This window comes from Gambusia affinis, linkage group LG06 (genome assembly GCF_019740435.1).
Source record: "Gambusia affinis linkage group LG06, SWU_Gaff_1.0, whole genome shotgun sequence".
Lineage (NCBI taxonomy): Eukaryota > Metazoa > Chordata > Actinopteri > Cyprinodontiformes > Poeciliidae > Gambusia > Gambusia affinis.
Window position 1 is genome coordinate 9,294,700 of NC_057873.1, and position 25,408 is coordinate 9,320,107.

Sequence of the window (25,408 nt, forward strand, 5' to 3'; positions counted from 1 at the left end):
CAAAAATATGGGGGTAATTAGAGAACCATCTGACAGTTTACAAATAGTCAACAGAAACATGAAAAGCACATTGGGGGAAAAAAAGCCACAAGTTAACTATGATTTCAGGAAAATCTAACTTACCATTAACTCATACTTGACGAGATTAGTGACTCTTAGTAGACTAGATAGAAAGGCCAATGACTTGATCATTAACAAGCACAAAGCTCCACTTCAACTTAGAAACAGGCCAGGTGAAAGTGGGGTACTGGTAACTCATCAATTATTGAAGACGAGTCTGAAAATGCTGTCGAAATCAACCTCCAAACCTACTGCCAGGTATTGGAAAAAATTATTTTCAATTAGTGCCTCAGAAAAATAATCTACATCCTTTAAAAAGGCAATAATGTTTATGCAGGACAATGCTTCAAGTGCACTAAATCACTCCACTGCACAGCTCTCCTTAAAGATGAAAGAATAATGGCATGCCCCTTCTTGATCACCTGACTTGGCCCCTGTTAAGAATTTATGGATGCAGGCGTGCCGTGGTGGTGTAGGGGATAGCGCAACCCATGTTTGAGTCCTTGACATGGCTGTTGTGGGTTCGACTCCCGGACCTACGATATTTGCCGCATGTCTTCCCCCCTGTCTTTCCCCCTTTCCTGTCAGCCTACTTTCATATAAGGGACTCTAGAGCCCACAAAAGACCCCTGGCGGGGTAAAAAAAAAAAAAAAAAGAATTTATGGGTGCTTCTTAATTAGGAAAATGATGGCTAAAAACAAACACTTTAAATCAACCTTTGGAGGCTGTGGTTGCTACTATCCAAAAAATAGTGTATGTTATTAAAACCGAATAGTTTCTATATTGATCACATTTTTTTTTTTATCACTATAAAGCAGAAGGTTGAATTAGTGTCATCTAACAGAGCGTTATTAGGAGAAATGTGGCAAAATCCTTTTGAATGAGCTCACCTCAGTAACCATTTCCTCTCCCCTTGCTGCATTACATATTCTGGGTTTTTACAAAAAAACTTTTTTATCCTCTTTGTACAGTTATACGGCATCCACCACTGCACATTTAGAGGGGAACCCTGGTGGTGTCCTTGAAATAGGCGGACATTCATGTCCAAGGAGGTGCATGTGCAGATAAATTTAATCAGCTCTAATCTTTTAGGCCTTCAGCTGCTAATCTGGACTCTCCTAAACCTCACTTAATATTCTATGGTGTATATGCACCCAAATCAAAAATGAATTGCTGCAGTATTAGATGCTTTGCATTTATATACAGTTTGTCTTCTCTGTCCGCTGTGGGCTGATCATGTTTATATTCTTTAATGATTCTACAATTTCTTACTTTGCACAGGGCAGCAAATCTCACTCGTAAGTTGTCCAAGATCAATTGTCATTCAAGGCTAGTTCACATTAGCAGCTGCCTTTAGTGAAATGTAAATGTGACTCCAAATTGTGTTTTTGTTTTACAAGACAAGGAAGCAGAAATCACACCTCCAATCTGTTTGATTGATTAGACTTCAGATGAGCTAACTCAGGTTCTTAATTTAGCTTAGTCGATCCCATTAGTCATGGAACTTGCATATATATCCAGACCACAACATGAGCTCTCTTTTAATTAAGAAACTGGCTTTGAAGCAAACATATCTATGGGAAGAATACAAATCTGAAATGGCGCTAACTTATTAGTAAGAGGTCCTTTCAAGTTTTTTAAGGAAAATTTCACTATCGCATCGGATAATTTTTTTATATTATCAATTTTGATTGTAAAGCAAATTTTCTTCGAAGTTGCACTTGTTCTTTTTTTTGCAAACCATTCCTACTTCTATGACATTTTATGGAAATGAAGTCTCTTTTTTTCAAATTAACCCATGTCTGCACCAACGTAACAGAATCAGAATTACTACAACAACTTCTCAGGATCACATGCTTGTATAAATGATCAGATATGAAACATTAATATAAAAATTTATATATTACACAGTGCCTAAATTCTTTGTCTGTACATCTCTTTTGGGTGGCCTTACATTCAATGCTGCAGTGTATGAAAGCTTTAAATGTGTTTACAGCATCTAACATCCCACCTCTTGCCTTAGCTATGTAGCTCACAAGTCAGTTGCTTTAAAAGCTGTTGTGCAGGGTCAAGTGTCCACTCTTTATCCTCAAGGAGGAAGAAAGGTATTTCCAATCTAAAGGGCCTTTCTGATTGCATGAGCTTGTAGGAGACAATGTGCCCAGCTCAAGCACCCTATTTCTGTGTTCAGTAACAGATTCAGCTGACCAATCCTGAACGACACCGTCAATGTTCTGTTTTGCTTGTCTTTTGAGTGGGTTCCATTTAAGATCATGACTTCAGTCATGGCATGATCAAAGTGGGTCCCTGTTGCACAACCTGCCTGTTGCCTGCAAGTTGAAATGTAAAAACTTTGGGATCTGTGAAGTGAGTGGTTTTGATGGTAGATCCCATCGAACACCAATCTGGTAAACACAATGAGGTTTGATGGAGACATGTGACTTACAAGCTTATCCTTGCATAGCAGTGATGGGGGCTGGTGTCTGTCTCCAGCAGTCATTGGGCGAGAGGTGGGGTCAGGACAGGTCATCCTGTACAGGTCACCAGTCATTTGCAGGGCAACACAAAGGACTGGTGACCTGTCCTTTGTGTTTCATTTTTCTTTTTTGATAGACGAGTGTGATTCGGCGTCACCAGGTAGTTAAAGTCCGCTTTCCTAGCTGGCCCAGTTTGGTGTCTCGTTTCTGAAAAGACAAACAACCATGTAGGTGCATACTCACACCTTTTGAGAGACCAATTAATCGAACAGCCATGTTTCTGACCTGTGGGAGGAAACCAGAATACCAGAAGAGAACCCATCCATGCACAGAATATACAGGGAGAACATGACCCCAGGCTGGGATTCAAACCCAGGATCATCTTCCAACTGCGCCACTGTGCATTTTGGTAGCACTGCACAATGCGGATATTAATTTAAAACAATTTAGTTTTAAAAGTTAAACATTCACATATTATTGAACTGGAATAAATTATTTATTTTTCTGTCTTTAAGTTCTGTCAGACAATATTTGTTATGAATATTAACAAGTACAGATTGATTGGCAACAAGTTAGTAAACTAAGCTGTCTTTGGACTATGCTATCATGCTAGCACTTAGGACTATTCTTTCCGAACATGTTGATGTTTCCAATTTCCACTTCATTTCTGTAAGAAAACACAAAATAGTCTCCTGTCTTCTATTTCTAAAAATGTAAATGTTGGGCCTTTAGGGTTAATCTTAGCTATTATTGAAGTTTTTTGGAATCCATTTTTACTTGTGGAGCTTTTACTTGTAAAACTTTTTAATTAAATTTTTTTAAAATTATTATTCAATTTATCATTGTAATGTTCAAATCTTAGTGAATTTTAAGCTTATTGCATTAAAAGAAAAGCAAACCAATTAAATAAATGTATTATGATTGCTATTTCCTATTTCTTATAAAACATGCCTTGCAACTGACTCATGTGTTCCCAGAGGGCAACCTCAGGCACTGTGTTCATGACCTTCGTTTTAAAAGAAAGTATTATTACAGAAAATTCTAAATAAAAAAAGGTTTGGGGAACTAATTCTGAATGCAAACAGAAAAGCTCTTTTAATAAAAATAAATGAAGATGAGTAAGGAGGATTGTCTCCTCCTAACTTCCAAATCCACAGTAAATCACTATCAAAGTAAAGGTTAAGTTGAACATCTCTGCAAATCAGTGGGTAAACCCTAAAACAAGCAGCTGTCCATGGGAAGGATGTAAAATACCTTAAAGCATGAGGGTGATACATTCCAACTCATCATAAAAGAACAAAACACACAAGCTGTCACATTTGTTACAAAAGATTATATCACAGTGCTTACTATAGAAAATTACCTTTTAGTTAATGTGTTATCTGCTATGTAAAACTGCAGTATAAGATTATTCTTCTTGGAGCAAAGGAAGAAAGTATAACTTCATATGTTTTAACATGAAGTTTAATTTTTTTAGTGCTGAATTATTTCCCATATTTAATGTCTGCTTGCTATTGAGTATGCAAACAGTGTTAAGAGGTTCAATAAGCTCCTTTTCCCCACTGCGTATAGAAAAAAAAAAGTCTGGTAATGGCACAGTGAGGGCACTTTGTTGTCATCTATAAAAGCTTAGCCATTTTTCCCTCATAATAACCCTCTTACAGTAGACCTATATGTGGCTCCCCTACCACCTACTTGATCACAGGTAGTTGCTGAAGTTTTATGACAGTCATTTTAAGAGAACATTCATGTGGCTTTAATAATAAAAGTATTCTGTTAGTGAATGACCTGTTATTTGTCCCATCAGGTCGTCTTTATCTTTGGGCTTGTATAATTTCAGTTATTTAGAGACATGCTGATCTGATTGTAGATAATGTTGCATTGTGGGAAATAAAGTACCTGAAAGGACCCACACCGTGAGCAGATTTAATGGTTCGCTAGGGGCTCAACGGATGAAAGTCGTCTCCTTCACAGGTGACTGTGGACCTGTATTACATTAAAAAATAAAATGATTATATTGTACTGTAATACTTTGTACAGGAAGTTAACATAAAAAAAAATAATTCTGCTGTATTTGAAGTATTAATTTCTTTTCATGGCAAATCAATGAGAAATCCACAAACTTCCGCTAAAGATTCTGTTGACTTTAAAAATAACAGATTATGTAATCAAGTACAACTAAGCTGATAAAACCAGACATATGTATCACTTTAATACTTATTCATGGTGTTGTGCTGATTGGCATTGGTAATCAAATGTGTCAAGTAGAGCAGCATCAGGAAAAGTGGTGCTGTGGAATAGATGATTGCTGATTCATCAATAAAAAATATATAAGGAAAAAGACTGTTCTTGAGTTGCCAGCTTTTATAAATTTTCACTCATTGTGACAAAGTGCAGTTTGACTTCTCAGGTCCCATCGGCTTTCCTTAACTCCAATGTGAGGAATCAAAGGAGCGGAAACAGACATGAGTAAGAGTGATTCATAACTCCTTAGACTGGGAAGTTAAAAAGACAGTCAGTTAATAGACACAGAAATATTTGTTGGCATCGCCGTACAGATGGATAAAGGTTCTTAAAGGATCTGTCTATATATAGATATAGACATATATCTATACTAGTATCAATACTAGAGCCCACTTTTTGTCAAGAGAACAATGTCACATCTTCTCTAACAAAATGTAGCAATGACAAAGCATACAGAGGTCTTCAAGTCCAGTCCTTGAGAGCCACTGTCTTACAACTTTTAAGGGAATTTCTCTTCCATCCCAAGTGAATATAACAAAGAAGCTCATTACCAGGCATTTGCAGAACTTGAAACACTGATGAGCCATATCAGCAAATTATTTTAGGTGTATTGGCAAATGGAAGCATTTAAAATTTGGAAGACGTCAGCTCTCAAGGACTCAAGATAGAAAGGTCTGGCCATGATGGTTCTGTGTAATGGCTTATCTTTTTAAGTTCTTATTTCTTTTGTTCCTTCCATAGGCTTTTCTTTTTAGCCAGATTTGGCTCTGGGTACTGAGACAGTGATTTGAGAAGACTGATCTGGCTAAGTATTTTGGATCATTATCACAATGAAACCCCCAATGACTTTAGATGTTATGTTATGAAAAACAACTGTGGATGATTGACAGAAATAACAGAGATTAAATTAAGGACATAAATAAAGGGAAGAATGGAGTAGTTCTACCGAACATGTTGGGTAGCAGGTGTGGAAAGGAGTGACAGCAGAAAACAAACAGAAAATGTACAGAACACTTCAGTTCCTTTCAGCAAATATGGGACTAAAAACTTTACCAAGACAAATACACATAAAACTGACACAGAGCTGAAGACTATTGGGGATTTTGCGATGTCCTTTAAATCTCCTAGTTTTGGTGTTCACACACTAAAACACACCACTCACTGTCGTTCTTGGCAGAGAGTTTGCCTTTGTGCTGCCTGGTCCCTGGCCCAATTTGAACTGCATTATTGAGAGATGGTTGTACACTGATGCTGGCACACCCAGGTTAAAGTCATTTTTATAAGTCTTTTTTTTTTTCTTTTGCATTGTGCCCTGATACAAACAGTGCCCAAAGGGAATTAAATCAAAATGTTGCTTTTAAGCAATTTTACTTTGAATTTGGTAGAAACAAGTTATTAGGACTGCTTCTTCTTTATTCTCATACTTGCTGAAATAAGAAGGCTGTAGTCTTTTCATGTTTGCAGAATCAATGATAGAATAACTTGCATATTTATCATTTACTTATTGGCTACAACTCAAAGGAAAATTTTTCCTAAATCTTGATCTGTCATACTTCTGTCCAAGGAAGAGATGTATGTTTATTGCAGATGATGACAAGCTTTTGGTTTTGTAGTGATACATAACTGTTAATTCCTATGCACACCTCTTAAATGTACATTAACCTTACACCTTATATTTGGATGTCTTAAACATTTGTTTCGTCTTCCTAATGTCCTTTCAGGTTAGAAGAGTTGTCAGCTCTGTTATCTCTGCCAAAGATTTTCCTAAAATCACATTGATGGAATAATTTTCAAAACCAGTGCATGCAGAGAGCGAAGTAACACAGCACTGTGATACACCTGCAACCAACACCTAGCAAGTAACCACTACATATGTTACCAAATGGACAAATAAATAATTCCAGGATTTCATTATTTCCTTCCCAGACTGAAATGTCTGATCTTAGCTAAGTGTCTTTATGCCGTTTCCTCTGATACCTTGAGCTTTTAATGGAATGAAAATATTTTGGCTACAAAAATAGTTTGCCCGTTATTGCATTCATTGGCTAAGCTTGTTCCTGACATCCAATGGTTGTGATAGAATACATAATGTTGAGATGTTTCTTTCCAAAGCGAAATCTCATTGTACTTTTCCTCAAAGCTCATTACCCAAAATCAGACTAATGTACTTTTACTACTTACAGTATCAGTTTGAAAAAGTCTTTTGAACTGAAGTCTTTTACTGTTTGTGTGCACTTTGACAACAGACTGATTTTCTGATTGGCTGGATTTTCTTCACTACACTTCTATTTAAAGGTGCTGTAGGTAATACTTGAGATTCTGATTTGAGGCTGATTTTGATGTGATTCTTCATTATTAACATCTACATCACACTGCACTTCTTACTTCTCAATATAATGACTCTAGGACGTCACATGTAAAGATATTTGCTATTGTGATTTTTCTAGAAGACTCTGTATTTCACAAACTGCAGAAACTGCTGTGCATAGAGTCCATCAGTCATACTCTCCATGGTTGCTAAGAGGCGAACAAGTTCATTTCAGCAGACTCACCTAAAAAGGATTGGTTCCTGTCTCTTAGGAGTTAGCTGGGTGATGTAACTAAGGGCAATCTGTACACGGGGGCAACCGCAGGCCATTTCAAGCTAGCATTTTTATAGGGGCTTTTCCTTCCCTCTATCAGTGAATCTTAAACATGACCAGAATACAGAATCCAAAAAGGCTTTTTGTGTGTTCACTGCAAATATAACACTTCTGTTTCCATAACGTCCTAGAGACATTAATATTTTTGTCTCCAACCAATTCTCTGTAATATATACAAAAGTTTTGTGACAACCTAATGTCTTTTTTTTTCTGTTTTTATGTGTTTGATTAATGCCTTGAATGCATGAATAAAATCTCTATACTGTGCCAATAGCCTATGGTTTAGTTTGAGCCATGGGCATTATAACAAAAGCTGAATGGAGTCATATCCAGAGGGAGCAGAGTCAGTAGTATTCAGAGCTGATGTTGGCAGACAGCTGAACCTTACAGCCAGAGGCATCAACATGCACTGCGGTGATCAGTATCACAGTATCAGAGCAACACTCTGTATTTGGGCAGTGTCCAGTTACGCTGCAGATTTAAGAATCATTTTGCCACAGGGAATGATTAAATGATTGATAGTTTCTATGATGACCAGAAAGTGATGCCTCCTGGGAATAAAAGGGAACAAGATGTCAGACGTCATATTAAAATTAATAATTTTATTGTCAGATATACTAATGCTTCTCTGACCATCCTCTGACTGAGGTTTATTCACCTGCTGTGAATTAGAACCATAGGGATTTTTAGATTATATTTTCCTGCCACCATAAAAAAAGTTTCCAGAGGACTTTCTGTCTTATTTATTAGCCCAATATGTGATAAATGGACTGAATTTGTGAAGAGCTTTTGAAATATTCCAAGCAACTCAATACATTTCACCATAGAGACATATTCACCCAATCACATTCTAAAACGCCACACATTCATGTGTATATTGTGTTGGTATATTAGTAGGCAACTTTGTGTCAAATTGCGCATTGACATGCGACAGTACCTAGAATCAAACCTGTCACTTTCAGATTGTGAGACAACTCCTCTATGTACTGAGCCTCAGTGGACTTCATATTTCCATATGTGTGAAACGAGGCTGATTTTACTCCAGTTTCCACCGTGAACATTTCACATGACCCGTGACTGTTGTTAGTCTTGTATAAAATGTCAGAAAATAGCTTAATTAGAAATGTATGTGTGTTAGAAATACTTTATTGCTACAGTAACCATGGTAATGTCACATTTCATGCATTGTTGCTCTATATTTGTAATCATGTTTGACTTTTTCAGGAATCACATCACTTTATGGAATCCCAGATCTTTGCCTCTAATCTTAGTGACTTTGAATTGGGGATCAATTAAGAGGGAATATTAAGTCAAGCATGTATGTGTAGGGTTTGTGCATATTTTATATTTTATCTGCTGCACCCTACCCTTTAATCCTCTTTTAATGCCCCACATTTTGCTTAGCTGCACAGAAAGGATTCAGATTTAGCCTTAAACTTCGTGTCTCTCTCCAACTGTAATTCCTCTGATACAGATTTGTGCCGTTTAAGCCTCCTGAAACACTGAGTCTGATATGTGGCGCAGCAAATTAAAGTGAATCCTTGGAACTGATTAGAAAACCAAGTTTTTGTTTTGTTAGGAAACAATCTAATAAAGCCTGTCTTTGATCAAAGAGACTATTTAGGGAGGTGATGGTCTTTATTTCATCATGCTGCTCAGCTGTACAGAACATCCTCAGGGGCCTTAAATAGAGGTCATAAACTCTGATGCGGCTGTTTGAGCATATTGAACTCTAACTGGCCTTTCTCTGACGAGCACACATGTTCACTCCTGAGGCCATTTCCATGAACAGCATTGGAAAATAGAAAGTATTGATTTCACACTGTGTTTAATGTGATTGCCTTAATGCTTCTCAGGTTTATTTGGTTCCCCTTCGGGCTTCCACTTTTGTTTGGTTTTCTCACCTTTACATGATGTCTTTCTTCAAGCCCGTGAATATAAGATGGATTCAACATAAAATTTTATATCCAGCATAGCTACATACAATATTGATGGGTGGGAGTGTGCTGGCTTATAATTGTTTTAAGCCTGAATTTATTGAAAAATTCAGTTAGTTTTTATGTCACCGCCGTCTGACTTCATTAATCTTGGCAGAGAAAAAAGTATTGAGTGAATTGTGTTTCAGTGGATGTAACCAACTCACAGACAGCAGATCAAATTGAGATGTTGGTGTTTATTGCAAGTTTTCATCTGCCGCTGCATTGGATGCCAGTTGGTTATTGACAGCTTGACTCTTGCTCAGTAGTTCTTTTGGCCCTGCTCCAAGTCCACATAATTGACACATCGCCTGGTGAGATTTGTGATTAACTTTATTGATATGTTAGGGTGTGTGTGTGAGACTGGTGTCACACGCTGCTGGCAGATGTAACAGTTCTTTCCAGCTACTAAGAGAAAATAGAATTGTTCTCTTTGGGAGCCAAGATTTACTATTTATCCACAGAGAAATGTGAAGCTTAGTTTTACTAGTTGAGATAATTGCAACTATTTTTTAATCTGATCCACAAAGAAGTTGTTTTATAATAAGGGTGACTTCATATTCACCACTCCTACACTTTGTGATGAAGCCACAAGCTTACTTTTAATCTCTTACCTGCATTAATAAATCACTATAAAGTGTGGGTAACAAGGCATGCATGGGTTGTAGAAAAGTAACAATGTGAAAATCATCATTTCTGCTTTTAAAAGTAATTTTAATGTGTTGTCAAAGTTCGGGAGTGACTGGACTTTTCACCATCTATATGGCGCATAGACTAATGCATTACTGCTCCTCCTCCATATGTTGCTCAATATATTTCAGGTCATGGAAAAAATTAAAAGTCATTGTGTGGAAATTAAGTGGATGCTGATTTCCCCCTATTAATCTACTAGTTATTAAATATGCAGCCGGGTCTATCTAAAATGCTTTTAAAGCATTGTCCAGATGGAGGCTACTGTTAACCTTAGGATAGTGCACTAAAACCAAAACCCACAGTAGAGATTGGAGAATATTGTGCTATTGCCATGAATAAAGAGTCTGGAAAAGGGCAGAGAATAAGCAAGAAATACGTCACACAGCAGAGCTCCAAAAATAATAACACAAATAAATAAAAACAAATGTTGCAACTTACACCAACATGTACTCTCCTTATTTAAAGTCATTATTAAAAATGTATTATGTATATATTGTTTAGCTAGGGGTGCCAGCGGGGTGGCAATTGCCCAGGCATCCCTTGTCATAGAACTGGTAGGCTTTTTTTTCTAATGGATTTTAAGCCACTGACTGCAGGCTGGATACACCAGCAGATAGTGAGACCAATTAAAAGCTAATATCAGCTTGTTATACTTGTGTTTCCCTTTAAAGAGCAGAATGGTAGTAAGATGTAATGCTTTGAGCAATAAGCAATTAAAAGCTACTAGAATACAAAATTTAGCAGATGTTTATGCTGTATTTTTGCTTAAGTACATGCATACAAAGAAAATTAATATATAAAAACTGTAATCTTTATTGAACACTAACTTTTCACTTAGAATTTTGGCAGCAACAGATGTAATTATTGCTAACAATCCACATTTGACTTCTGACTACAACTAACTACCACGATTGAAGTCCAGTCATCTGTTCTGTCTCGGTGGACTTCAGATCGCCTCATGCAGTGTTTTTCTATGGTCAGACTTGACAAATATCAAAAGGATAGGCTGTAACTATGTTTCCTCTTGTAAGTACGTTACCAACTGGCCGTATAAAAGCTTTGCCCTTTCTACACCTAACGTTTGAGCCCCAAAATCTTTAGTCTGTTGCCACAGCATTTGTTTTTTTTTGTTTGTTTTTTTTGTTTTTTTGCAGTGTGTCTTCATACAGCATTGGATTGAATGTCACCACACCACAGTGTGACAGGAGTGTTATGAAATAATTTGCCAGCATAATAATACATGGCTTAACATGGATTCCTGCTGCAGGCCTGTTATCACAAGTCAAAGTAAATGCAAATATCAAAGCTTTTTTTCTGCCCACTTATGTTTTTAATACTGTGCCAACTGTTTCCGCTTTGAAGATTCCTTCAACAGTATGCTTCATCATACTCTTTATGTAAAAGAGCAGAATAAAAGCAGTGTAGCAACCGTTCTCCAGTCACCATCTTGATGAAAAGGGAAAAAAAAAACATGAAACTTTTCTGTGAAAAGAACTTGGCAACCCACAAGTACATCTCCAAAATCATTTTTTAATTGCACTCCCAGTAATGTAAAAATATTTGCAAAATTCTCTGTAGTCCAGATTGGGAGATTAAGGGCACATTAACATATAGACAAAGCCACAAGTTTCTTCAGATTCTATTTTTTTTTATCTTTCCTCCCTTCCACCAGTTTGAAATACTCAACCCATTAGTCACATAACAACAGCAGGAGCTATTTTCAGGGTTTATGCTTTCGCCAACCTTTAGCTTCCTTGACATAAGAGCTTTGATGGTGGTTAAATCTTTCTTTCTGACATCAGTTTGTCACACAGTTGGGGCAGTACACCGACAGGGCAAGGGCGGGTGGTCACTTTGTTAAAGGACAGTGGGATGTCATTAACTCGGTGAGACGAGATGTTAATGTAATTAACAGAGACGAGGTAACCAAGAGGTCGAGTAAATCATCTGCAGGAATCCTTTGCAACAGCCATAAACACACCTCTACCCTTATGACTCCCCCGCTTCTAAATCCTTCTCCAAAAAGTGTGTCTTTAATTAAATCCCATCACTCTACATGGTCACACACTCGGACTTTACACAAAAACTACCCGAGGATTCATTTGCTTGACTCCAAACACACAAGCTTGATTAGTATTAATCCTTATCTTCAAAATGGACAGCTTCTCAATTGTGTTTTTTCCTCGCCTGGCTAATTTCATGAAGAGCATAATTACAGCATTTTCAATTTCAGCCCTCTGCAGAGTTATGAGGCAGACTTTCTATCTCTGAGCCGCAGCTGAGAGGGTTGTGTGGGGTTTGTGGGGGAGGGAATTCATGTATCCTGGAGTGCTTGTGGATGGGTAATTGTGTTTTCAGGAGCAAAATGAGAGGGAGAATTAGCAGGTTATGGGGGTGACTAACACAAGAGATAATTTGATGCCAAACCCGAATTGGAAAACCAGGAGAAATCACGACAACTGCGTAAGCCTCATAGTTGAGCATTACTGTTGTGGAAACAGGGTTGATTTACTTACAATGGTGAGGGAACATGTGTGTGAGCACATTTCAGTTCCTACAGATGGGTGTTTGGGGTAGAATCTGCTCACTGACAGTATGATAGCCAGTAATCTGATTTACTTTTTGTCTGTCTGCCATGTGGGCTCCAACAGTAGGAGGATGAAAGGCACATTGGCTCTGATTAGAGCTTCCAAACTGGCTACGTTTCAGTTAATCTGAGTGCGTGTTCACGCCTGTGCTTTGGTCACTCTCCATTGCTGAGATCGGAGCTGGCCCTCGGCAGTGGCCCGGTTCCCTTCTTTCTTGGATCTTCTTTTCATCTGTCACTATATCTTCCTCCTCTTGCAGGCTCTATCACTCTTGCTCGACTGATATCTCTACTCTTCCTCTTGCTCACTTAACATCTGTTGCAAATATCTTCCCGCTTATGTGTGAAAACCCTGTCTTTTTCCCACCACGCATATGTGCATGTGCATACCCATTCAGACACAGAAAGCTCATCAACACGGTTGTGTCAGCTTTGACAATACCATGGAGCCCAAGGCAACATGAATGGCCCACAATATTCTGCCACACTCCTCCAGCTTAGCAAACATCGGCCACTATTGCCAGCAAAACAGCTCTGCCTTCACTGAATTCACTGATAATGAGTTCTGTGTCCTCAAAGATAGTATTCTGTAGACAAGTGCCAGATTCCCTAGAGGTTTTTAGTACTGCATGACTTCTATTTCCAAACAAGACGGCAGCTCAGGTTCTATCAACCTTCCCTCTGCCTTATAGACAGCCATTCATTTGGACCTGATTAAATGAATAAAAGACATTCATCCAGGGTGAGACTTTGCAACCACAGCAACAGAAAGTAGAGAGAGGAATGAGATAAATAAAACTTTTGCAAAAAGTTTTATTTGTTTTGTTCAAGTAAGTTGCATTCAAATCTTTACTATAAAGTCATGCCAAGAAGGCATAAATGTCATGTTTAGGTCTGAAAATTTTATATATTAAGACAATAAAATCAATCTGTTGTCTGCCAGGATGTAAAATTGCTCAGACCTAAATTCAAGAATATGTACAAGTGCACATATGTATGTAGCTTATAAACAAAACCAGGACAAAAATGGAAAGACCTTTTGGGAAGACCTTGTTGTTTCCTTGTAGTGAAAAAAGGAACTTAACACAGTTACTGCTAATAAATACATTTGTTTAACTGTTTGAAATCGTTGATACTCTCACCATTGCTATAACATAAAGGATTTTGGCACAAAGAGGTTGGTTCTCTGGTGCATATCTGTGTGTTATAAGACCAATGCAGGAAGACCATGCAAAGTTTACCGTATTACTAGCCATTACTTCTCAAATATTATATCTCAGATATTAAAGATTCAAGTTCATAACAAGGTAATAAAAAAAAAAAAGGATTGAACAATTATGGCTTGTTTGAAAAAATCCTCATTCCTCTAAAACACTGTGGTAGCACATCTTCAACCCTTTCAGTGAAATTAATCAATGCTTAAATAAAACATTTTAGACTATGTTTCTATCAGCCTTAAGAGAGGCTATGGAAACCTTCTGCGTATCAAAGGATTGAAGGGTCAAACGTGAAGCCATCTGTTTGATACACAGGTAAGGTATTGCTGCTAAAGGCTCTTATTTTGGCTATTTAATTGTGGAGTGTGCTTAGTTGGTTCTTCAAACAGCTTTTAGTTTTCATTTATTATTTCATAAATTATGACAGTTGACTGTTGTATGCTATATAATAGCATATAAGACATAGATTACCAGATTATAACTAACAAAGAAGCAGCCTCCTTATTAATTTTTGATCATGTTTAGTTGCTCTTACCCTCACTTCTGTAAAGAAATTATTTTGGCTAGTTTATACACCATTGTACTCTTTTCCAACACAAGTATATTCTGACAATCCCTCTCATTCTCTTCATCCCTCCAGATTATAAATTATAAAGAAGCAGCCTCCTTATTAATATTTGATCATGAGTTGCTTTTGACCAAAGCAGTCTGATGTGACAGAAACATATTTAGCCACCATGTTTATGGCTTTTCTGCCAAGTGCCATCTTGTTGCCTAGATGTGTCGCCTCACATCTGTTCCCTCACCTCCACTGGGGCTAGCACGTCGTCCACCCTCGTCTCTCCCGCAGCCACCAGCCCTGTCTTCCTCATCGCAGGTGGCGGATCACTTGTCACGTCTGGAGGAAAATGAAAGACAGACATAAAGGAAAAAAAATTTTGTCAGAAATGCTGGAACCCAGAGCCATTTGAGTCTGGAAAAATATATAGACCCTCTCCGTTCAGTCACCTTGACGCTGCTCTCAACCCGAGTCCTCATCTGTTCCCCCCATCAGGTACAATTAAATCACAAGGAGCACATTGGGCCACCGAGCCTCAACAGTAGGTGTGCGTCATCAGCATATCCTAGGCATATTCATCCTGATGGGAAGCTTCTGCACTGGCCTGGGTATATTGGATTTATTTCCCGCTCCAGTGGTGATGGATTTTGTGTTCGCCTGTTTTGTGCGGCGGTGCGCTATTAAAAGAAGCAGCACAGAGAGACCGCTGCATCTTCTGTCACTCACCATTGCACACTGTTTGCTCATTGCCATTTTATGAATATGCTCACAGCGCTGAGCCATGTTTTTCCATAGCGCCGGGGCCCATTTAGTTCTGATACAACATTGTTCAAGTACTATAGCCAGGATAGAAGTGCGTAAGGGAGGGGGTAGGATGTGCCAGTTCTCTACCTTTCTGTTCCAGTTTTACTACCTCCTGCTTAGTGCTCCTCTGCAGGCAAATTATCGTTTCAGGGGCCTTGTCCTGACAGCAGGGGAGAGGAAGAGGGAGGTTGGGGTTGAGGTGGTGGGGATTATGACAGGAACAGGATGAAAGGATTGGAAATAAAGTTCCTCTTATCAGAACTTGCCAGGAGCAAGGCACGCACAAAGCTTCTTGGGAATCCAATTTAGTCCTTGCTGTTAGTTCAAGTAAAATCAGTGCAATTAGCTGTCACAGGTCAGAGTGTGAGCTTGGTGTGTTAAGTGATTTCCTGAAATGCTGTGAGCAGAATCACAAGGACGATGTCAATTTTCTTAGCAATCAAAAAATAATAATTAAACTCCTCCCTGAGCCTAAAAAAATATGCCACTTCTTTATATTATGTCTCTGCTGATAAATGCCAGATGCACTTTTGTTTTTACCCTTTGTTTTTCTCTTCTCAGCTCCTCAAATTGAATTTAAAGAGATTTCCATCCTCTAAATCTTCTCAAGGGTAAATTTGAATCTCTTTTGAGTCCACTCTGTTGTGCTCCTTGTTTGTTTATCAGTTAAACCAACAGCAGCAGAATATCACAAATTACAGGACAGTAACTTTGTTAAACCAATGATTGAGCTCAACTATAGAAATATAGATACATAGATAGATACTCTCATCAGGAGTGTATGAGTCTAAGTTTGATTTTCACTGTACCACAGCTCCACTGCATTTGGTAGCACTCTTGAATTGCTGGAAGAGGTTCTTGAGTTCCAGCCCTGATTCGAACACAGGAGTTTGCATGTTCTCCCAGCACATGGGTGGGTTGTCTCCAGGTACTCCGATATGACTGATAAACAACCCTGCAAGGATAAATGGGTTCAGAAAATAAACGGAGGCACTAAAGTGGCACCAAGTGTCCAGAATGTTTTCATCACTCTGGACAGCAACTAACTGTCATATCAATAAATTAATCTGAACAGTAGGTCAGTCAGTAATTAGTTGTCAAGAGTCTTCATCACCACAGATCCAAAAGCCCATGGCTTTAAAATCTTGGGTTTGAGCTGAGAAGTGGCTGTATGGTTTTCTTAAACTTCCTCAACCTCTCTCATGCTGACAGACTGTGATAAACTCTCAACTCATCCGTTTATCTGTTCTCTCTCAGTCTTTCACTCTCTTTCTCCTTCTCTGTCGCTCTCTGCTCTCTAGGGGAGATCTGTGCGTTCAACATCCATGGGCTGGAGGCTCCGTTTGAGGCAGTGGTGCTGAACGGAACGTCTGGCGAGGGTCAGCTGAGGGCACGCGGCCTGGTGGACTGCGAGTTGCAAAAGGAGTACACCTTCATCATCCAAGCTCATGACTGCGGTTCAGGCCCTGGGGGTATAGAGGGCAAGAAGTCTCACAAGTGAGTAAATCTGACAACAGTCTTGGTGAACACAAGACCACACATGAACAAACACAATTCACCGAAATTTTGTCAGAGCACACAATAATCTCTCTCCACAAATGGTTTTAAATATGTAATCTCCAGCAATCAACTTGCACTTTAGAAAGGATGACCTGTATGAAGTATGTTTAAGTATGTATGGGGCACAATGAGGGAAATTGTGGGTGTTTCAGGGTTTGCCTCTGTCCACCTTAAAAACTAAAATAATAAAAATGAGTGTTACAAAGATGCCAGCATAATCAGTCAATAACTCAATCAAACTATATGAATGGTCCAAGAAACAAAAAAGATCACAACCAACATTCAAGTTCAGCATGCAAAAATCAGCAAAAAAATAAATATAGGTGGGTCTTTTAATTTTGACAGCTATGAATCAATTAATTTAAAGTTCTGCAGAAAACACATCAAAAGTCATTCTTGTTTGTCTTGATAGAAACCTGACACTAAATGATAGAAAATTGCTTGTAATTTCCCACAAAGAGCACCATCTGTCACGGATACGGGAGAGCTTCTGTGTGTGCTGAGTCTGTGGAGAATGCTGAGGAGGTAAAATTGCCTGCAGAGTTACTTGTACGACGCACACAGCAGCATGAAAATCCATCAAGAACAATAAACATGACCAGCAAGATTATGCAGACTGCAGGTAGTTTGCACAGGGAAAAAAAAAAAACTTCCCTTGAAGGATTTGTCAAAAAACATTTATGGTATTCTTTAAGTTCCTATTTCAGCTACTCTTCTCACTTCCTCCAAGGACACCAGTGAACTAGTTTAAAGAGATTTACTTATAAAAGCAGTTTGTTTCGCTCATTAGTCTCCATTGAAGTGATTTCTGTCTGAAATAGTTTTAATGTGCAGAGACAACTCCCTGTCCACTCCATGGAGTGCAGTCTTGTTTAGTTGCTCTTACCCTCACTTCTGCAAAGAAGTAAAGACATAAATCATTTTGGCTACTATATCCACCATTGTAATCTTTTCCAACACAAATTTATTCTGACAATCCCTCTCATTCTCATCCTCCCTCCTAACAGGCTTTTTGTTTGCCACTCATCTCTCTTTATGGTGCAAAGTCGGCCTTTTGTCACCTGAAGAACATTTCCAGGATTTTAGGACTTGAAGTAATTACTGCAACAGTGCCTTCTCAGTTCTGCCTAAAAACGTTGCAGCTGATCCTGAATGGTGCTAAAGGTATTCTCATTAAAGCTAAGAAGAAATAGCACATCAGCCTAGCTCAAAAGCCTTGACACTGGCTCCCTGTAGCTCAGATAATAGACTTTAAAATACTTTTGTTTGTTTACAAATCCTTGAAAGGTTTAGCACCAACATACATGGAAGACCTTTTGTCATAGGCGCAATGTCATGACAAAAAGTCATGTCATGGGGTGAAGGTCGCGACCCAGGCCTCAGTCCTGCTGTCACTTGTTCAAATCCCGGCCCGTTGACCTTTGCCACATGTCTTCCCCCTCTCTCACCACTCGCTTTCCTTTCTGACAACGGTCAAATAAAGGCCACTAGAGATGGAAGAAAAAAAACAACTTTAGAAAAGAACACTCAGGACTTCTGGTACCAGTTGGAGGTGTAGCAATATAAGGAATATCCTGTATTGTTCCACCTCAATTTTTGTTAATTATGTTTTATATCAATTTTGAGAATCTGATTTTTTTCACTGAACTCCACTTCGGTCTGCTAAAAGACAAACCTGGATATGTTGGTTCAGACAGGTAGATGTTGGAGGTTAAGTGGATTTGGGAACACTTAAATGTCTTGTCCTTCGGCTGGCAAATCTCAAAGGATGGTACTTGCCTTTCACTGCTCTACCAGCCCGCTTGCTCGAATTTATAAAGAAGCTAATAGGGAGAAAGAAGAATCTCTGCCTAAGGCTGTGCTCAAATTACGCATGACACGTCAACAGGCATGAAAGAAGGCAGTCCAGAAATTTAGCAGCTAAAGAGGACAGGGTAGAGGATCAGGAGTGACACAAGATGAGTTTAAAATTCTCTCTTTATCCTACTTGTTCTACTGCACTGCTTACCAATAGCTGCCAACCCACTTATTCCCTTTCCGAAAGCTCAGTGGATTCTCTCCGTTCGATTCTGTCCCTCTGTCTGCCAAGCATTCTGCGTCTGCTCCCAGCTTCAGCATTTGTGTGTGTTGTCTGGCTGTCTCTGTATTCTCAAATTGATGCCCTCTCTACCATGGCTGTACAAATCTTTCTGTCAGAGCTGCCGTTTTTCTACAAACAAATGAGATGTTTTTATTTTCAAAATGCCATGTCAAACTTTGGACACTTGCATCTTCCTTAAAAGACAATAAAGTGTTGCATTGCTGCTCTTTTGGTGACCGAATCGGTAACCATGACAATGGGCAGCTATATAAACACTTATGGTTAGGACTCTGCATTCAAATTTGCCTTTTGGAGTCAAACTGGTTTACATTTTTCTTTGATATGTTTTATACACCTACCAGAGAAAGATTTATTCACCTGTCAGCAAAATGTAAAGCTCAAATGAATTCACTTTAAACTCCTTGAGGCTGCTTCTGTTAAGGTCAGCTTTAAATTAAACATAAATTAATTCTCCATAATGTTGGACTGACCTCTGTCAAACGAAGTGGAATGTTTCCTACCTGTAAAAGGTGTAATAAATGTCAATTTTGAGTGTGTTAACCCCTTAGTACACAGATGACAGCTATGTAGAAGTTGTTTTCTTATGTCACTTAGCTTGCATATAATCCAATTCTTTGGACTTTGCAGTTTTTAAAGTTGTTAAAACACTAAGCCCCATTATCTAAACCTGAAACCTTAATTTGTGAACAAACATTGAATCAATCAGTATTTTAGTCAAACCACAGAACACTTTCTACTAGGTAGGTGCATTTTTTTCAAGACTTATTTACCTATTTTGCAACCTTTGCAAAATATGTAAACAAAAGCACATTTGTGCACCATGACTCAACTCCATTGCAATGACTTTAATGGATAACACATAAATGTAACATTACATGAATAGATCAGCAATAGACAGGGTCTAAGGTTCGAATGCGTGTACGAGGTGCAATTCAGACCCCCTCTGAAAAATTTTAGAGGTGCCTATTTTAATAGTTTAGATGCCAAATATAACTTAATATACATTAATAACCACAGTGGAATGCATTTTAACACTAACTGAAGCTCTTCGTTATCATTGATGTTAGTGGTACAGTCCATCAAGAAATTTCAGCTTCCCAAGGTGCATATTCTATCAAATATTTAAGATTATGCTCTATGAAAAAAATATCTGAAAATAGGTCAGTATTCTCTGAACAGTTTGGAATTACATTCTACAGAAAAATCTGCAAATAAGTGAATCCACGACTAAGAACACTTTCAAATTTCCATTCCTGAAAATGTTCTCCCTTTCGTTATGAATATTCTTGGTGTACAGTTTTGTAGATTTTTGGTATAAATATAATGTAATGAAAAATTAGTAATTTTTTGCATAACTTCATCAGAACTATGTCTCTTGTTCAATGGCAAGGAGAAGCTATCAGATAATGGGACTAGTTACTAAGAACCAAGTGCTAACTATAGTATGAACATGTGAAGTCAGTAGATTTACAAAAATGGACACTCAGTGAACCACTATATAGAGCTCAGAATGTGTTTCATGGTAATAAAACCTAACTGTATAATGGCCAGTGATGATATGCTTGAGTGGAGCTACTCAGTGTTTCTGTACACATACAATAATTGTAATTGCACAGCAGAGAGCAGAGTTATTAGGACAAAATTTGAATAACTGAATCTTTACACCTTTATTCATTTCAGGGTTTTGCATTAGGCTGAACTACAAAAGCAGCTCTAGAAAGCCAAGCTTATTCATTCCTAAGCAAATCAATTAGATCAATTAGAACCAACATATTGTACTAGTGAATGTATCAGCCTGTGGAAAATTAATACTAATTAATTAATACTAATTAATACATAGGAGATTAACTTGATAACCTTATCAGACTCCTTCATAGTGTGTGTTAGATTAGCAAACTACAACCTAAAAATTGAACAGAAGTCATGACATTGATTACAGATGAACTCTGTGTCTTGTTTAAAGACACGACTATTCGCCCATTCATCTTTGTTTTGCTCTAGGTATGCTAGGAAAAAACAAATATTAGATGTTTTTGACCCACCACTTAATATCCTTCTTCCATTTTCTGTACTATGAGCAAGAATAATATTATGTTTTTTTTGGAGGTCCTGTCATTATGAACATAATTTTGAACATACAATTGTAGTTGTGGATGATTGATATGTAAAGTTGGAAATCAATTTTAGATTTTTTTTTCTCAGAGGATGACGTTAATGGAAAATTGCAGTCTTGCTAAATAAAGGCAGAAAGGTCTTATTAAAAAACACCTGCTAACTGCCAATAATGTGCAGTAAAATCCAAGGTTACCCGTCAAAGATTTATATAACGCTAATGCTCGGAAATGATTAGCAACCTTTCCTGTGTGTACTTCAGCTCTTGCCCAATGTTTTCTGTCAATAGGCACTAACCACCTCACAACCCTGGCTAGATAGAGCCGATATAGAAAAAGAATGGATAAATGTTGGAAAACATCTGAAGTGATAATAATTTAGATCTAGTATTACATAAAATAAGTCAGAAACACAAACTGACAAATTATAATGGCATGTGTAAAGTCATTAAAAATAATCTTTGTAGGAACAAAAAATTCCAACATTTGTTGCTTTATGCATAAATAGCTTTTCTAAAGAGCTTGGCAGAAACATTCCCAAGGCCAATCAGTTGACTATAGCATCATTTAAAGGAGATGGGGTTTTTTGTTGTTGTTTTTTTTAAAAAAGAATCATCAGCCATGATTCTTTTGGATAAATGCTTCCTACATACAACCAAGTTATCTTTCTAATAAATACCTACATATCTGTGTTATAATGCAGTTGGAATTCTTTGTAGCAATTAGCCTTCTAATTCAGTTACTCTGTAAAGCAAGGCACATATAAAAAAGATCCACATATAAACCATGACATGTATGTAACACCACCCTGATTAGGTTTAGTGTCTGGCAGCAGTCCAATGGGTTAATACATACCCAGCGTTCCAGGAGAGCATGACAGTTGACTTGCTATAAAATGTAATTCCCAAAAATGGGCTTTTCCAAACAGCAGCACGTGCAGACACTTCATGCTTGACAAAAAGGGAGTTATTAAAGACATCATTAGCAAATCTTAGAGACCTGTATGTTCGAACCCCACTGCAGTTTGGAGAGGCTAATTATATTTCCATAAAATGAGCTGAAGGAGAGTCATGTTTACCCACAGAGTCAATCCGCACCAATAAATATGCATTACCATATAAATAAGAAAAACACTATAGCAAGCAAGACATAGGCTGATTTCAGGAATTCATAACAACCATGCATGCAAATGCAAAACATAAAGACTTAAACGTACTTCAAGTTAGAGAAATTTCTAAAAAAAAAAAAAAAAAAAAAGGAAGTGGGCCTAAAAGCTATGCCTCATTAGCATAAGCTGTCATGATAAATTTCTGAAGTAAGAAGACCAGGGGGCTCCACACAGACAGTGATCTTGCCAAGGTGTCGACTCTTTATTCTACCAAGAATCTTAGCTTCACGCTTGTCATACTTCATGCTAATTTGTGTGAAACCTCATTCTGTCAAAACCTGCAAGCCGATGTGACTGTTACTGCAGACAAGCCATAAAATTGGAAGAAAAAAAATTGTATAGAATTGTTTGTCTCCACCTAACAGAATGCATTTGGGAGAGTAAAGTTAACATGTTCAAACTATAACATGCCAAGAACAGGAACATATGTCTCTGTCTGCTTCAGTTACCAAACAACAAGAAGCAATAGCTGCTTCCATTCCAATTTCAGATCACAACCAGATGTCTCCAGGTTTTTGCAATTTGTGTTTCTTTATTCTTGCAGCTTGTCCAATGTTGTTGAATAAACTGCCATTGTATCAACCCTGACCACAGCAAATTAATAGAACACAAAAATACCCAATACATAAACATACATGTGTTTCAGTCTTGAAGGAAGATAAATTATGTTGGTTAAATAATGCTACAACACCACCTTCTTTTATGCAACAGCACAGCCTGCATAATTTGATGCCATGTATGTTGTACATTAAAGCCACTGATGCAGCATTAACACCACTGCTGCTACTCAAATAGCAGAACAATGAAGCAATATTACTTGATCTCTGGTGATAAAATTCCCATTCACATTAGAATGCAGGATGCTTAAAACTAAAACTAACCTGCTTTCAATTTTGTAATGTTTTTTCTGAATAACTTGCCTAATATTTACCTGAACCCTTGGAGGGACTCAGATATTTGAAATGTAATCCCATATTGTCAGTTAAGTCTTAATTAAAAAAAAAAAAAGTAAGGCATCCCATTCAGGCATAGTTGAAAATTGTAAATTCCAGACCTGTTATTTCAGTATGCAGCATTCAAACTGAGATCACATCAGAAACAAAGCAAATGCAACATGACTTGTGGGTGATGGTAGCTCAATGGTACAGACTCAATCATTTCTTGAATGAATGAATTAAAGCAACTCTTTGGTTATGTTTTTGATGAGTTGATAAAATTGTGACATTATATAATACTCAAGTGGATTTTGCATATTACAGAGCATTTAAAACTGTTCTGACATATGAATAAGAAAAATATTGAAATTGTTTTAGCTTTTTTTGAAAGTAAGTGGAATTTTCCTTCACGTCAGTGAGATCCCCATCCTGTGTCGTGTTTTTGATACCACTGCTGTAGCTGAGGTAGCTTATTTCCGTTCCAGTTCTGCAAGAGAAGCAATGATTAAACCCCCAGGCTAATTTTTGACAATGATTAATTGAGTCCTTTGCCTTTCTGTTATCTGTGGAGGTGTGTGTTAGAGGTTTTCAGAGAGGACTTAGTTCGAGTAGTTGTGTGTGTTGATAGATAATGAGTACAGATAAATATGAAATAAGCTGGGAACAATACCAGCCTGGCATTAACATGCATCACCTAGCTTTAATATCTCTGCAGATGATTTGATTGGGTTGATACCTCACCTAGCTCTTGAATAGATCTTCCCTGTTTCAAAGGTGCTTCATTAAACATCCCTGATGGGATATTTAAATCTTTACAAAATATACTGGATAATTTTTTTAAGTGTTTGCAAAGTGATATGTAAATAGAAAATCCTTTCGGTCACAAACGTCAAACTCAAGATCAAAGGGCTAAATCCGATTCGCCATAACTTTTTATATGGCCTTTTAAACCTAAACAAACCTAATTGTTTAGGTTTCTAAACAAATAGAACCTTCAAGATGAGAGTTGTGTGCTTAAATATAATTTTATCAATCAAATCAAAGCAGCTGTTATCTGTAATTTCTCAAATCACATCAATTTGACAAGATGTTCAATATTATTTAATTTTAAGGAGTATTCAACAAAGTATTTAATAAATGACACTAATATTTTAACAGTATGGTACTGGGTACTTTATCAATACATTCTGCCACAACCAGTATTTTGAGGACATTTGTAATCTTGATAGGGCCCAGAAGGAAAATAAGTTTGGTATGCTTGTTTGATAATGATTTTTCTTAACTCACAAACATCAGTCATTTGAGTTTGGAAACATGTTATATTTAGTTGCTGTCCTATGCTATATGAGTTTTAGATACTGCATGTACTGAATCTCATGTCTTCTGAAAGTCTTTATGTCAACAGTGTGAGGGGAATGAGGCTACCAGTGATTAACCTGTTTGGTGTTTTTACACTATCATTGCCTTTGGCCAGGTGGTTATGGCCCATTTCTTGTGGCTTATGGGAGATAAATGGAAGGAATTTTTTTCTTAGAACTAAGAAAACAACTCTTATAAAATATATATTTCCACAGTAACCAACGAGCTGAGCTTATTAAAAGACCAAAATAAATCTATTATTTGTTATTTCTCTGCTATATTTGAATATTTGGACCATGTGGGTTAAAACAGCTTGATTAATTCGGTACAACGCAGCAATCAAATCTCTTGTTAGGACCTCTCAAGGTTCTCAGATTAATTATTGACTTTTAAAACGCTGCTTTTCTTTGATGGAAATTAAAACTGCTTTGACTGAAACACGAGGAAGATGGTACAGATTTAATTAAAACTGCTGATCATAGTCATGCTAACGACTGTCTCTGTCTGATTTAGACATGTCTCAAGCGAGACAACTTGGAAATGTGTCAGTTATAAACAGACATGCTGGAGCATTGTATTCTGAGGCGACTTACAAACACACTTTATAACAAGGAGGTGCCTGTAATAAGCATAGAGCAGATGCCTCATATACAGAGGCTATTAGTACAGATGCAGCCATCTGTGTTATGATTTCTGACATTGGGATCTTGGCTGCATGCCTTCCCCCTGCCCATTTACTGTCTGATTACCGTAAATAAAGGCCACTAGTGCCACAAAAACAATTCAACACCTCTAATAAATTACTCATTTTATATTCGTATTAGCAGGTTGAATTAGACTTGAAGAAGCAAAAGATAAATCAGCGTATTATAACTCAACACTGTTTAGCAGTACAGTGAACTCCATTTTTCTGC

General features: G+C 37.6%; 1 protein-coding gene and 1 long non-coding RNA gene across 4 annotated transcripts in view; one reads left to right on the forward strand and one right to left on the reverse strand.

Moving 5' to 3' along the window:
• The window catches only part of LOC122832660 (calsyntenin-2-like), a 266,537-nt gene that overhangs the window by 144,433 nt on the left and 96,696 nt on the right, over nucleotides 1-25,408 (forward strand). For both annotated transcript variants that reach the window (XM_044119639.1, XM_044119638.1), the window contains one exon: nucleotides 16,562-16,757. In XM_044119639.1, coding sequence (XP_043975574.1) covers nucleotides 16,562-16,757 — 196 coding nt within the window. The remainder of the gene's footprint in view (nucleotides 1-16,561; nucleotides 16,758-25,408) is intronic.
• LOC122832661 lies at nucleotides 16,642-24,043 on the reverse strand. Of its 2 annotated transcripts, none has more exons than XR_006370857.1 (5): nucleotides 23,877-24,043; nucleotides 18,829-19,029; nucleotides 18,496-18,643; nucleotides 18,125-18,307; nucleotides 16,642-16,726 (listed from the first exon to the last, which is right to left on the reverse strand). It is a non-coding gene; the product is annotated as an uncharacterized LOC122832661 (long non-coding RNA). The 2 variants fall into 2 exon arrangements; XR_006370858.1 differs by having other exon boundaries at nucleotides 18,496-18,740.